This window comes from Nipponia nippon, unplaced genomic scaffold, assembly GCF_047370975.1.
Source record: "Nipponia nippon isolate SJK-2023a ecotype South Korea unplaced genomic scaffold, ASM4737097v1 scaffold_10, whole genome shotgun sequence".
NCBI classification, from domain to species: Eukaryota; Metazoa; Chordata; class Aves; order Pelecaniformes; family Threskiornithidae; genus Nipponia; species Nipponia nippon.
Genome location: NW_028262291.1, coordinates 26,852,005 through 26,867,045, shown reverse-complemented (window position 1 = coordinate 26,867,045; position 15,041 = coordinate 26,852,005). Strand labels below are relative to the sequence as shown.

Sequence of the window (15,041 nt, the reverse complement as noted above, 5' to 3'; positions counted from 1 at the left end):
GTTTCAAATTATCATTTTTCTAACAGTTTTGATTTTATTTGATTTTTGTTGCTATTGCTGTATGCTAGTAATCTGAATGTAAAAATTCCACAAACTGTAATTTTGGAGCCACACATTACATTAAGAAAATACTGTGGTGTTTCATTGTCTTTCAGCACCTTATGGAGTTAGTGGAGTGTGTTTTCATTTTACTGAAGAGTACTCAGTAACCCAATAGGAATAAGAAACAAAAATGAACTCATGGTACAAATAATGTGCTAGAGAGCATTATACCTATTGATTCTTTTGTTTAATATGTAGAATTATGTGAACAGAGATATGGTCTGTTCTCACCATTCTTGCTAATAGTTCCATTTAAACTGTTGCTGTTTAGGGGAAGAGTAAATACCGACTCAGTAATGGGTATTTCCCACTATAGCTGTAATTTCCTCTCAAAACTTTTTCCAGGTTTTCAGTTTTTACAAGTCAATACTGATTTATTTGAACACTTCCCAGGATTTCAGTCTCTTTTTTTTTGTTTTAGTTAGAGATAGAAAATTAAGACCAAAAAACTGTTGCATTTTAAACAATTTATTTAAAATATTTGGCTTTTATACCGTCAGTATTCTGTAAACTTTGTGCTAAACAGCTTGAGACTAACTGTTGCAGAAGAATTTTACACTATTAGCTCATTCTCTGGTTATTTTGTCTTTGGATATTAAAACTGTAGATTACAGTCATCTGCACAGAATTCTGAGATATGTACATGAGGGAAGACAGTCTTTAATGCACATACACATATACAGTTGACTAATACCATTGAGTAACAAGATCTTGGAGTTAAGACAGGTAATTCTGTGAAAATATCATTTCAGCGCTCAACAGTATTTAAACAATGCATCTGCATCAAGGATAGACTGTGCAGTTCTCGTCCCTTAGTGTCAGAAAGGATATAATAAAACTATAAAACTTGAAGAGGAAAGTAATGTGGATGATCAAATACATGAACCTGGTATCTCTGAGAGTAAAGGCTAAATAGATAAAGATTTCAGTCTACTCAAGAGAACAGAGAAGGGGATGTGATACGTAGAGGTCTACAAAATCTTGAGTACCCTGGAGAACTTGAGTAGGGAATGACAGTTTAGTCTCTTCTAAAGAAGACACTTCAATACAAGACTCCTACTGTGCTGCTTTTGCAAAATTAAGTTTAAGGTTGAATTTAACAAGGCTTACATATTTGGGGCAGTCAGTCATAATAGCACGGAATCTCCTTCAGTCTCTTTAGTCTTCCTGTAAAGATTTATAGTGGCAGCATTCCTTTGGTGAACCATAGGTACTAAAAATAACTTTTAAATAATTTTATTTAAAGGCTAGTGGGGTTCCTGTTTGGTATGTCTCAGTTAAAATAGTTTTTAAATGGATGCAGGAGAACAATTTTAAATAAGTCTTATGAAGATAAAGTAGCTACCCAAGTCAGTTATTCAAAAGAAACCATTCAAGGATATTCCTTCAAACAGGCAAACCAATGAATGTTAATTAAATGCAAGACTAAAAACTACTGTTTCTCTCATTGCTAATGCAATTTTGTAGGTCTGCAGTGTAATAGGTGATTTCCCAGCTCCATTAGTAAAGGAGATGTCAGCCAGACTTCTGTAACTTTGCTACACTCATAAGGCCTGCATACCTCATTACAAAGGTTGTCACGTACTACAGAAGAATTAGGGAGATACATTTCTTGCGGAGAAAATGTGGATATACTACTTCCCTCATAACCTAGGCAAGAGAGGTCATTTGCAGCCTAAAGGAGTGTAAAACTTCTTAAGGGAAGAAGGAGCGGGAATCTGCTAGTGCTTGCAAGTAGGAAGTAATGGCATATTGCCTTTATTTGGGTGAGAGTTTAACTGTATCAGTTTAGTGGAAACCCTGACTTCTGCGAGAGCAACAGTGTATGCCCATGTTATTGGTGATGAAAGACCACCAAATCCATTTTGCCAGTTATAAAAATCCACTTTTAGGTGACATGTAACATTCTCTTCCACAGAAATACATAATTTTAACCATTTTACAGTTCTGAAGATTTGTTACTATGTTCCGTTTCAGTGTTCATGTAAGTAATTTTGAGAAAAATAAAAGGTGTAAAGTCTGGCATGGCTTGATAATCTAATCTTCTACATACTGAAGTATGTTTTGTGAGGTTGTGTGATCGTTGTGTGTTTGTTTGTGGTTTTGTTTGTTTGTTTTTTAATGCAGTTGTACGGCTGTTACATTACAGGGCTTGAAAATCCTGGAGGTCCCTTCCATCCCTTTCTTGATTATGTACACAACTCAATTGGATATAAGAGTTTGTGATGAGCACTGTGTGCTGCTCATTCAAATCAGAGACTTATAATCCTTTTCTATGACTTTATGCCAGGAGGAAAAATCTTCTGTCAGTCTTCACTGGCTTTGAAATTGACTGTTGTTATCCTTTATCAACTTAATACCTTTATGGGTTGCTTTGGATGTCAGTTTTGGCTTATGAACATAGAAGCTATTCTGATGCACGCGATGTGATTGTAATTTTTCTTCCTTCTTGATAGTTATTAATTCCACCTTTTTCAGGAAATCCCAGTTGAAACTGCAGCATATCTAAGTATCACTACTTTTTTTTTTTTTTTTTTTTAAGCTCCCAATAAATAATTTAAGCTCAAATACTGCCTTGTCTTAAAATTGGAGTATAGCAAGTATAGAAAAAAACAAAGTCATAAAGAAATCACCTTAACTAGCTTTCTGTTTAAGTCACAAACTAATATTAGAATCATAGAATTGTTTAGGTTGGAAAAGACCTTTAAGATCATCAAGTCCAACTGTTAACCTAACACTGCCAGGTCCACCACTAAACCATGTCCCTAAGTACCACATCTACACGTCTTTTAAATACCTCCAGGGATGGGGTCTCTTCCCTGCCCACTTCCCTGGGCAGCCTGTTAATCTATATGTATACTTTCTAGTTAAGTCTCCAAGTAATGTTAAAACCCAAGTAAGTGCATTATATTGACATTGGTAAGCAGTCACGGTATCAAATTATGTTTCTTTATGTGATTCCTACTCGATTTCCATAATGATGTTAATAAGCTGTTATATGAAACTTGCATTTGCATGCAAGAAAGTTAGAAGGGCACACCTTATCAAAGTTTACACAACTTCAAATACGTCATCAATTAAATGCTTTCATTTCCAAGGGGATGCAGGCATTTGAAGGTAATAGAAAGTGCAGGAAACTTTATCTACTGGTATTTTCTAAAAATTCTCAGAGACTATCCTTTTCAAAATAGTTACAAAAAATTTAGTTGCAATAAGAATTTTTGCTATGTGGGAAAAAAATGGGAATCAGTCTTAACAACATGCTTTATGGCTCTGTTGACATCTCTAATGTATCTATTTTTCCTTTTTGCATGCTTTCTTTAAAATCAGGTTTTTTTAAATGTCTCAACAGAAGTATATTGCAAAATCATTAATTCAATTTAAAAAATAAATTAAATAAAATTCTGTCTAAGCCAATTCATGTCTTGCGACAGACAACAACATACATTATACATAATGCCCTACTTTTTGATAAATACATTTTGCTAATTGTTTACTTTTGGCCATAATAGTTCTTTTTACAATCTAGTTATAGTATGTTACACAATGTTATTAAAACTCTTCTGAGAGACTCTGTATAAAGTATGAATTATTAAGTAGCAGTTAAAACATCTAGACACACCTTTCAAAAATAGAAGTAAAACAGGTAAAGAAACACAAAATACAAATTTTAAACTTCTACAACTGAACACTTATGTCTGCTTCTGACAACTCTCTAAATGACAGAAAGAAACTTCTTATACTTTTTATTGGCCTAATATTTCAATTAAAAAAATAACACCATAACAGTATACACTTGTCTTTTTTTTTTTGAGCTTAAGTCTTTTCTACACAGTAACAGTTAACAGCAGAAAATGATTCTACTTGCACCTGCTATCATTACACTTCATTGCATGGTGTAAATATATCTGTAGATTTAGGGAGGAGATATTTTTTTCATGGAATTCTTTCTTTGTGGACTTGCACACAATACTAGAAAAACCCTCTTACTCTCCTAAAAGACTGTGAGAAGTAGATTTGTTATAGTCTCAAAGATATCGGTTAGATTTAATCTCAAGTTATTCATTGGATTTGTGATAGCAAGAGTATGGGTCTAAGGAACAAAAATTAGGAATGGACATTTTATTTAATTTATTGTTTTTCATAGCTAGTCAGGCTTTGAATCAGATGTTTTTTCCTTAACATGAAAAAAATCAAATGCTGAAGTAATGCATGTTGTGGAGTTTGTTGGCATTTTTTAATTTTTTTTCCAGATCTGAACTATTATCCCCTCCTTTACACAACCGAATGCACAAATTAAAATTTTTATTAAGTATTTTAGGACTCAGAATATTCAGATTATCTTTAAGATCACTTGATGGAGAGATCTCAGTTCTCCAAACAGTGCTTATGGTTTTTGGAAAGACCTGATTTGTTGTAAATTTACAGAAAATTTTATTTAAAGTTGTTTAGATGTGAGAGGAACAGAATTTATATTGACGCTCAAATATCAGTATTCTTGCAGCTTAACTGAAAACTAACTTTTCATCCTAGAGATTTTATGAAAATCCTTTTTGGAATGCAGAAGTATGTCTAGAGAATACCTTTTCATCCTAGAGATTTTGTAAAAAAACCTTTTTGGAATGCAGAAGTATTTCTAGAGACATGCAAGTATGAATGTGTACAGCAAAGTACTGTATTTTGCAGAAAGAAAACTTCTGTAGATTATGTTGTTCTGTTGTCCGCATACCTAAAAATGTTTATTAGTTTGTGCTTTTAAACATAGCGTTCATATAATGTAGACATTTGCCTCCTTTGTTGTTTTTTCTTGGATTGTGGAAGTGTAGTATATTATTTTATTGAGTGTGCATGCAGATTAAAATACTGTCTTTTATCAGTCTGCTCAGGTATGTGTTTTATATTCTGTATTTTTTATGTGGTCAGTTAGTCTGGGAAGCAGTCCATTAGTAAGCATTTGTTTTATTCTGTATACTGTAGACAGGTGGAAATTTTCTTTCGTTGGATGACATGCGTGCTTATTGAAAGAGAACTAACAAACTTGGAAAAATGCCAGAGGAAAAAGCATTCCAACACTGAGAATCATGTTGATGAAATGTGAACTCTGAGTCCAAATGTTAGCTTATTCTGACAGATTTACAAATGAGAAAGTAATTTAAAATCTTGAAGGTATTCTATTTTACATTAGGATAGTGAAGTATGTTCAATAACTGTTCATGTTCACAGTGAAGAATTCACATAAAATTTTCATGAGGCTGAAGCTTACTCATCCATTTTAATATGAGACGTATTATAGCAGGATGACTTATGTGATTTATGACATTTGTCAGATGTTCAGAAGAAAGTATGCCTTTGTGTATACCTTCTCTTCAGCTTCACTTTTTCATCCATACTTACAGAACCCGAAGGATTGCAGCAAAGCTAAGAAACTTGTGTGTAATATCAACAAAGGCTGTGGCTATGGTTGTCAACTTCATCATGTAGTCTACTGCTTCATGATCGCTTATGGCACTCAGCGAACACTCATTTTAGAGTCTCAGAACTGGCGCTATGCTACCGGTGGCTGGGAGACTGTATTTAGGCCTGTAAGTGAGACATGTACTGACAGATCAGGTACCACCACTGGACACTGGTCAGGTAAGACTTAATAACTCAAATAATTTCTCCTTGTTTTGTGCAGCTTCATTCATGTAGAACTATTTTTATACCTCTTTCTTTAACGTTATGTGGAGTGTAATAAATATGACTGCAATTGTATACATAACCATCTTGTAAATATTTTTTTTTATTGTATTGAAAAAAATATTATCCTTATTAAGATACCTCTGCCTTGGCAGAGAGTTCCAATAAAAAATTTTTGTATTTCAGATTTAAATTATAGTCCTTAAGCAGTGTGCCACTGTGGTATGTGCCAGATATGAATTCAATTTTTATGGGAAGAGAGTATTAAATAGAGGCTGTTGTTGGTAAACTTCAAAGCAATAAAGCATGTTTCAAATATAAAGCAAAAGAAATACAAAGAAAATATTATCCAATAGTCATTCACACACGAACAAAATAATGAAATATTTGAAATAATTTTTAATGTAGACTGAACCAACTCAAAATTCAGGTTGTAAAAACAGTAGCAATGTTACATACCTTTTTATTTGTAGATCAGTAAGTTGATCCATTCTTATACTAGGCTGAACAATTTTGCTAGAATAACTAGATGAGCATTCATTTTTGGAGAGTCAGATAGCTTTCTTTGTCTCAAAGTCAGCAGCATTCATTTTAATGGAATTCTTGCAGGCAACATCTTGAAGAGTTATTAACATCTGTGTGGTCTTATAGTTTCTTCTATATGTTTAAAACATTTTTCAGATTTTTGTCAAAATTGAGTAGGTGTACAGCACAACTGGAGATGGCTGCCCATATGCTAACTTTTTGCTCTCAATTTATGATAAATACTGGGAAGAATATTTTTAAATTAAAGCTCTGCTCAGATAATTTTTATGTGAACAATTGTCAGCTTTTTAAAACATGGATTTTATTGACTCTTCCTCTCTTTCTAAATCTGTAACGGGTATTATAGTGGGAGTTTATAAATGTTACAATAAATGCAGAGAAGACACAGTTGATCAAAAAGAATACAACTGACTGTTCTTATGCAAGACTAAGTAAATTTAGTGAGATGTCTTCATTGATAAAAGGAGATTCTTGGAAAAAACATAATTAAACAATTGGGTTAGAGAGAGGTGGAACATTAATTTTAATAATATTTTGTATTATTGACAATTATAGTCCACATAATTATTGGATCAGTAGATAAACTAACAATGGGTAGTGAATGGGCTGAGCTACGGACAAAAACAATTTAGAGTGGGAAACAGAAGGAAGATACTGTGCTACTTTTCAGGCTATAGCTGTGTTATTTATCAGCGCTGATGCAAATTTTGATTGTTAGCATGTGGCCCATTAATCTTATCCCAGAAAGGAATTTTGGCTTGGTAACTCTCTGCTTAAGGACAGATAAGAAGGGCTGATACTTTTTATTATTTATGTTAGTTGTGCCTACAGACTCAAGAATTTCTTTCCAATATATCCTGAAGGATGTATTTGGCAGCAACAGTAGTGACTTGGATTTCATTGGGACATCTAAAAAATTTGTAGGGATTTTCAGTAGACGATTGTGTAGACTACACTCATCAATAAGAGACAGTGCACTGATGAGACATTATTTTAGCTTACAGTTTTCTCATTAGAACTACAAGAGCTACAGCATGACTTCTGCAGACCAGTACTAGCCCAGTGCCATTGAGGCAATATATAGTTTGTCTGTTTGGATTAGCAAGCAGAGATTTTCAGTTCTGGGTTCACACAAACTGGTTTCCCCTGCACTGTCTTCATTCTTCCTGTTCTGTTGGCTACCCCTGATAGAGAGATTTTGGATGGGGTGTAAAGTTACATGCAGGGAAGAATGGCCAAATCTCCCAAGTCATCAGAGACTGTTGTGTTGTATGCTAGGGTTTGTTGTTTTTTTGAGAGTGGTGTGTTGTTTTGTTTGTTTCATTTGTGTTCTTTTTTTTTTCAGAGAATCAGTAACATTTCTTATTCATGTTGGAGCCAATAGTACTTGAAGATCTTTGTTATCTGGCTGATTAGCAGTTTAGTGAGGAAGTGTGCTGTGGAGGATATGTAGAGGAAGGAGAATTGCCTATGCAGTGGACAGTTCAGCCCAGGGCCTGTTTGAGTCCAGTCATAGCAAGAATTAAACTTTGCAGAAATCTCCTTGATCCAACACATTGTTTGTGTGTAAGTGTCAACCAGATCTCATAGTTTCCACTGTTGTCTCTGTGGAAAAGGTTTTACAAATATTTTTCTGCTTCAAAATATTCAATTAGCTGTTTGTAGCTTCTTAGAAGGTTCAGATACGATAGCCTTGCTGAATTCAGAGAAAGGGAGGGCAGGGTAAAATGTTATAGAAAACTGTAGTTTAGGATTAAATGCAGAAATGGTAGTTGCCTTTCCAAAGTAAGCACACATCTCTAGTTCAGCAAGGTAGTCTTTTGTCTTCTGTTGATGGTAAAGAACATTTCTAAGTCCTTATTTTTGATACCACACCAAGAACAATGCTGATTAAGATCAAAACCTTTTCATCATGAATATAGCTAAAGAAGTTCCCAGGAGAGGGTCTGCAGTCTCCATCTTTGGAGGCTTTCGAGACCTGTCTGTCTGAAACCCTGAGCAACCTGTTCTGATCTCATGGTTTAGCCTGCTTTGAGCAGAATTTTGGAGTAGATGTCCTCCTGACCTATAAACTGTGTGATATGGACAAACTTAGTAAATGAGTTCAACTGTGGGAAGAGTTGATTATGGCTAATAATAACCTGCTCTTTTGTCCTCATGAACTGGCACTGTCCAGAACCAGCTGCTTTAGAAGAGGGTGAAAGTACAACAACAGGAGGCAAGTAAGGGGTAAGCTCTCTCAAAGAGAAATTCCTACAAAGGGTCAGTTCTTCCTGTTTTGGTTGCACATATGAATCCTCATACATGCAGGTGAATCTTGCATCTTTCTCTATGTGGTTGATATTCAGAACATATCAAAATCTTCAGTTGTCTCAACAGGACATTGCATACCCAGTGCACATGGAATCTTAAAGTATTTAACTATTAAAGTCTAAAAGATCTCAAATGAACTTTTTCAGATTTACAAAATCCAATTTACAGATTGGTGTGTAAACACACTAGTGTGTTTATGCATTGAAACGACATTTACACATTGAAATAATGTCTGTTCTTCAAAGCTACAAGATGCTACAAAATTCTTATTTGAAAATCCAAGCTTTTTTTGTGAATGAGATTTTTTTCCAACAGTTAGTTCTTAGAAATGGTTGAATATTTTCTAAAAATAAGTAGAAATGGAAAACTGACATTGAAAACTGTAGGTGAAGTTTTATTCATGTTTGGCAAAGTTAGCAACTGAAACTGCCATCAGGGCATGGTTCTGGACATACTGCTGTATGTGAATTTAGCTGCAGGCAGTTTTGTGAGCCTTGCATTTAACATAATAAGCTGTAAACCAATGTTCTGGAGCACTTATGCATACATGACTTAAAAAGACGATGTATTTTCATGAAAATCTGTTAAAATAGATCACGATTTCCTGCAGTGTGGGCTCTTGCTGATGAAAGTACAAATAATGTTTCCTTTTATCTCCCTACAGTTTTTTTTTTAATTAGTTTCTAGATCAGATGAATAGTTTGAAGGCTGAACGCATGAAATGTCTTGATGTGATCAAATTTTTTTTAATTTAATGAATGCCACTAATTTGAATTTTGATGTTCTAGAGACAGAAGACATAGCTGCTTGCACTATAAACTGTGTTAAATTCTAATCTTCTGCAATGGCATGATCATTGAGGAAGAATGATACTGACAATTGATCTCTTTTACTAGCTTCAGTAGGAATCTTCACTGGATACTTTAGTGCCAGTAAATTTGAAAGACGTTCTGTCTTGCTGAAGATTTCTATATGTTTTTTTTATGTCTTTCTAAATTTATATAGATTTGATTTCTCTCTCTCTCTCTTTTTTTTTTCCTCTCTTCTACAAAGAATTAAGAGGCTTATACCAGCTGAGAGTATATATATCTTTAAAATATTAATGGTCCAGTCCTCTCTTAACTAGGCATAAAAGCTAAGTTTCTCTACTTCAGAAAAAATGAGTATGTTTTTGGAATTTTCCTTTTCCTTTGTTTTGCTCAAACACTTTCAGACTGTCATTCTAGAGAAAAAAAAAAATCTTAAAAAGAAATGGTTGTATGCATGTTCTTTTTAATTTTGAAATTATACATTGCCTGCAATTGTAACTTACATTTTCCCTTGATGTCTATGGCTAAACTTTTATGAACAATTTAGGTAGGAATTGTTACAAGAACTATGTATGACTTCCTAGTAATAAGAGTCAAAGTATAGAGAACTTGTGAAGACATAATTATCATTAAATTTTTGATTATTTGTCTTTAAAATAATTAGTTATATTGAGGATGAATATTTGTAATTGCCAGGTCATAATGTTTTGTTATTGCAACATGCTAAAACAGGGTAGGCCTCTTTTTATCAGTTTTTGCTTGCTGATTTATGATGTCTTGGTGACATACCCCAATAATACATTGAAGGAGGGCTCTAAAATAACTAAATAAAAAAGTGGAACCATACACTAAATGGGAAAAGAAAGATTAAAAGAAAGATTAAGAGAGAGGACAGATTAATATACAGTCAGAAGTCATATCTGCATTACATGGTGGGGAATGAAGGGATGTAGAGGTAAAGAAGCCATCTACATGTGTTAAATAACAGTATGCGCTCCTTCCCCTAAGGCCTGCAAACCAGTAAGATGAAAGATAACTTGAAAAAGGAAACCTGAAACAGTTTCCTGCAGTTACATTTGAATATTGACTTTGCTGCCTCTAGCCATGGTTTGATGAATGAATACTTTTAAGGCAGGGGTACCCAGAGGGGAAAAAAATGGCAGAGCTCTTCGTTTGGTGGTAGTGCCAGCTTTTAAGTATTTATTGAACTATAATCTTAAAATATGAATTAATATGTTTATATGTATAATTCAAGAAAGAGGATACTGTGGGTACACAAAATTAATTTTTAATTTATTAAAGCCAATAAGGCAGCAGTAATCAAAAGGACTAAATGAAAATTGCAAACTCAAACCGTAGAAAGTTCTGCAGGATTAGTTGTAATAAATAAAAAAATTTAATTCCATGAATTAGATCTTCCTTGACAGTAGGTTTTTTTTTTACATAAATCAGATGAATATTTAGTATTAGCATAAAAAACCTTCAACTTGCATACAATTGTATGAATTTTGCTTTGCTCCCGTACCTCTCTTCTTTATAAAATCTTGCAGAAAATATCGATCTATTTCTAATTCTTAATATCTTTTTTATACACTGACTTTCATTATTTACATTTTACTTCAAGCAAATTTACATTACTGTGAAGCATACTGGGGAATGGTGGTTTGAGAGAAAAGAGAACAGCAATCTGTCTTATTTTCCCTTTGTTTCAGTTGCGTTAATCTTGAAATCAAGCTACTGATACTGCATAGATTTTTTTGTTGTGAAGGTGTTTTGTGAGATGCTCTATATGAAGACATTTGTGTACGTAAATGTCAAAAAATATTTAGAAGATGGTAACTGTTAAAAGGACCATAGAATTCTAATGAGGTAGGTCTGAGTTTTCAGAGCAATACAGTAGCCTAAGAGAGCAAAGTGTGATCCTTATGCCTAAGTGGAGGGTTATTGAATAGTAGCAAAAAGTTATTGTTGCCTTGCAGAGCAATGACCAGGCTGCAGCACACTGTCTAGTTTTGTTATGTGGCCTTCAGAATGGATATTGATAAATATGAAAGGATTTTCAGAAAGAACTACACTGATTCAAGCCCAGAAAACTCTGCTTTGCAGTGAGAGATTAAAGAACATAATTCAATTTAAAAATGAAGCGAGTTTAAAAAGCTGGTCCTGCCACATTTTATAGGCATTTCTAGATGGGAAAAGGTTCTGGTTTTAGACAAAAGCATGTGGCCGGAAAATTCAGATTGGAAATAAGGTCTGTTTTTTGCAGGAAGATTGATGACTGTAATAATTTATTGAGGGGATATGGTAGATTCTCCATCAGTAAGTCTTCATTTCATCAAGATTATATGTGTTTTTGAAAATTGTGGGTTATTTCCCTTTCAGTCTTTTAATATTTTGCATGTGTGGCATAGAAGGTTATTGTGATTTCAGTGACCGAGTTGAAGCTGTGGTCTGGTATACAGTAAACAGGCTAGGATGAGGAAGGCTGAATAGAGCCATCAGCAACTCTAGTGTCTATGCCTTTGATGAGCACAAGTAGAGTAATTTATTTTAAACAGTCCTTTACCTGCTGTTGCTCAAGAGATTGGAACAGCAGAAAAACAAAAGGAAAAATAAGTTGACACACTTTTAAAAATGTGTATTTTACTTTTTTGAGCAAGGTGAGTCAATCCATGAAAAGAAACATGAGGTATAACTAAAGAGTTAGATGTTGTCTTTGAGCTATGTGTCCTTTTTCACTTTCAGATATCAGATCAGTGCTTAACTTTATGAACAAAGCTGTTAGTGGAATAAAAGAAGCAAAGTCTTAGAGACAAATGGAAGTCAAATTCATTTAACCAGCTGATCTTACAGTGAAGGAAAACACTTTACATATATAGAGAGATGGGATGGAGGGGGAAGAGAGATTGATTTGTGTTACTGAGCCTACTTTACTATACATAATGTCTTTGAGATCATTGCAAATGTCCTATCAAGAGTTAGAGATGGTTATAAATTCTGGAAAAAGATCTTTTCTAATGGATAAAAATTGACTTTAAAGTTAAGGTGCTTTGGAACATTTTAAAATCCTCTTCTGATTAGAAGTCTTTGAGTCAAAAATATTCTGCATATATAATATTCAGAAATAAAAATGAAACTGATAGAGGTGAATTCAAAATCACACAGGGGGTAATGAGGCAAAGATTTCAGTATATTCCAAAAGCAATTATGTTCTTTTCTGGTAGGAATTGTGTGTCATGAGACATAAGTAAAAGAAATTACTTTTTTTTTTCTTTTTAATTGACATACATTTATGCTAATGTTATCACCAGCAGACCAGATAAAAGTACTGTATGTCTTTTTCAGTTTTACCACTTCTTAAGCTAAGAATTAGGCATACAACATTTTTTATCATTGCAGGGCAGTATTTAGTGTTGCTTTTTATGAAATTTACATCCTTTATAAAACATAAATTGATGCTTTCTGAATCTCAGAGAAACCGAACAGCATGCTTTGCTGTAACTTTACAAAGAATTTAAAAGACCATTTGTGATCGTTTTGAACCGTGGGTGGAGAAGATTGTAGTTTTTCCTGCTGTGAATGGTTTCTCATTAACTTTTATTCACATAGAAAACAGTTTCTGGAAAGGTAAGTTCTTCTTATATATGTAAAGAAAAAAGGTCTTCGGAATACTATAAAGAAAGTTGTAATTAGAAGATATCCGGTAACATAATTGAACTCAGTTCCAACATCCATGTGTAACAAAAAGAAAACTGTTAAATATATTCCTGTTTTTTTTTCCCTTTGTCCTTCTTTAAAAAGGGTTTACTAATATAGCTCATCTGCCCATTACAGCAAAAGTGAAAAGTCCAGCCTTCCTTTAGCCCTCAAAATAACTTAAATTGTAGCCCAAAAGTACATTATATATTTTTAATTATTTTTAAATTCTTGCTACAGCTTTTTGCTTGTTATGAAAATGTGGCTGTCCAAAATCAGAAAAAAAGTATTTAGAGTTCATCTTAAGAATATATTAGTTATTGTCATAGCTGCATTTACATAATATAAGTCATTATCTGAAAATTGGAAAATGGTGTCTGTAATTATTGTTTGTGTTATTGAAGCTCTTAAAAGCCTTGTTGCGACAGGTATTTCCCAGGGAGATAGTATTATTGACTGTAAAATCTTGTAATCAGAATTAGGACCAATAAGATAGACACAGCAGAAGATATTAGTAGAGTGAGTAATTTTATACCTAGTGAAATCCGAATGAAGGCATTTAAGTCTTGGCTTAATTTTTAAATATAGTATACAACAAAGTTATTCACAGTTATAATCCCATCCTGCTGTTCAGTAGCCTGGCATTCATTGCAGACATAGCAGAGAAATGAAGATACTTGTGAAAGTAATTTCTATACCTGGTGGGAAGTAGGATCAAGTAGTAAAATACAGAAGCAGGTTCTGAAAAAGAACAACCTTGTTCTGTTCAGAGACGTGAGACTAAAAAAGAAATCTTCAGAAGGACTTTTGGTTTGGAGGGACTACAGGAAAAAGGAGTAGAAGTATCATAGTCAAAAAATGCCTGGATGATGTCACAATATTAACTTAAATGCTATGAGTATCAACATACAGGTATTAGTTATCTCCTTAACTATTCATAATTAACTTGGTGTTACTCAGCTTGTCCTTTATATGTTGTTATATTATTTGCTGTGTCAGCCCTATGTATGTTTCCATCTGTTAAAAACATCGTGCCATTTCAAAAATGAACAAGACTCTAAAACCTGAAAAACTTATACCAAGATGCTTCTGGGATGTGAATTTTTTACCTCTGCTGGGATGATAATGTTGTAGCAATGAAGTCTTGTCAATGTCAGTTTTTTGATGTGAACATAGTAAGAATTTCAGGAATACAATACATTCTTTAAAAAAGAAAACAGAAAAAGGTGGTGGTTTTTATTATTGTAGATACTCTCTTCGGTTGTTGCAACCTATACTACAGTTACAGCACTTCACTCCTTGGTATGTTTTTTAGGCTGAGTCTTCTACATCGCTGCAGTCATTAGCTGTTGTCCAGTGTTATTTTTTATGTTAAAATTCACTTTGTGCACTTCTCTGCTTTGTATTTTGTCAGTTGAGGAAAACTTCTAAGACTGAGGATAATTTTCCAGCAAATTTTATGGCCAACATTGCAATTAGGATTATTCTGTCCTTAAAACCCCATCCCTGTTTTCTCCTACTTATGGGATAAAACACTAGAAGTTATGATAAAGGAGAAAACAAGATTAGAACTGAAACATTCTTTACTCCATGATAGCCTTCTGTCTGGAAGAACATTGCTGAATTAACAGAATAAACAGAACATTAATGTTATGTAGCACCCATTTATTAGAGTAAGCTTGATATGTAATGAATATTACCAGTTTTAGTTGGCTAATTATTTGTGGGTAGTAATGGATGTTAAAAGATTTTGGTTTTAGCTATGGGTCTAAAATGTAACTGCTTAGGACGTGTGCTTTTGGAAGTTGCATTTTGTTGAAGAATACAATTTTTTTATTGTTATTTACATCATTAACTTTTTTGAAAATTGTCTAAAAACCCTACGTACAGTGCAAA

General features: G+C 33.6%; 1 protein-coding gene across 4 annotated transcripts in view; it reads left to right on the top strand.

Annotated features, from left to right (window-relative positions):
* FUT8 (fucosyltransferase 8) overlaps nt 1–15,041 on the top strand; it is a 151,808-nt gene that overhangs the window by 87,540 nt on the left and 49,227 nt on the right. For all 4 annotated transcript variants that reach the window (XR_015701903.1, XR_015701904.1, XR_015701905.1 and 1 more), the window contains one exon: nt 5,499–5,736. Coding sequence is in view for 1 of the 4 variants with exons in the window: in XM_087746041.1 (XP_087602167.1) it covers nt 5,499–5,736 (238 nt within the window). In the remaining 3 variants the exon portion in view is untranslated. The remainder of the gene's footprint in view (nt 1–5,498; nt 5,737–15,041) is intronic.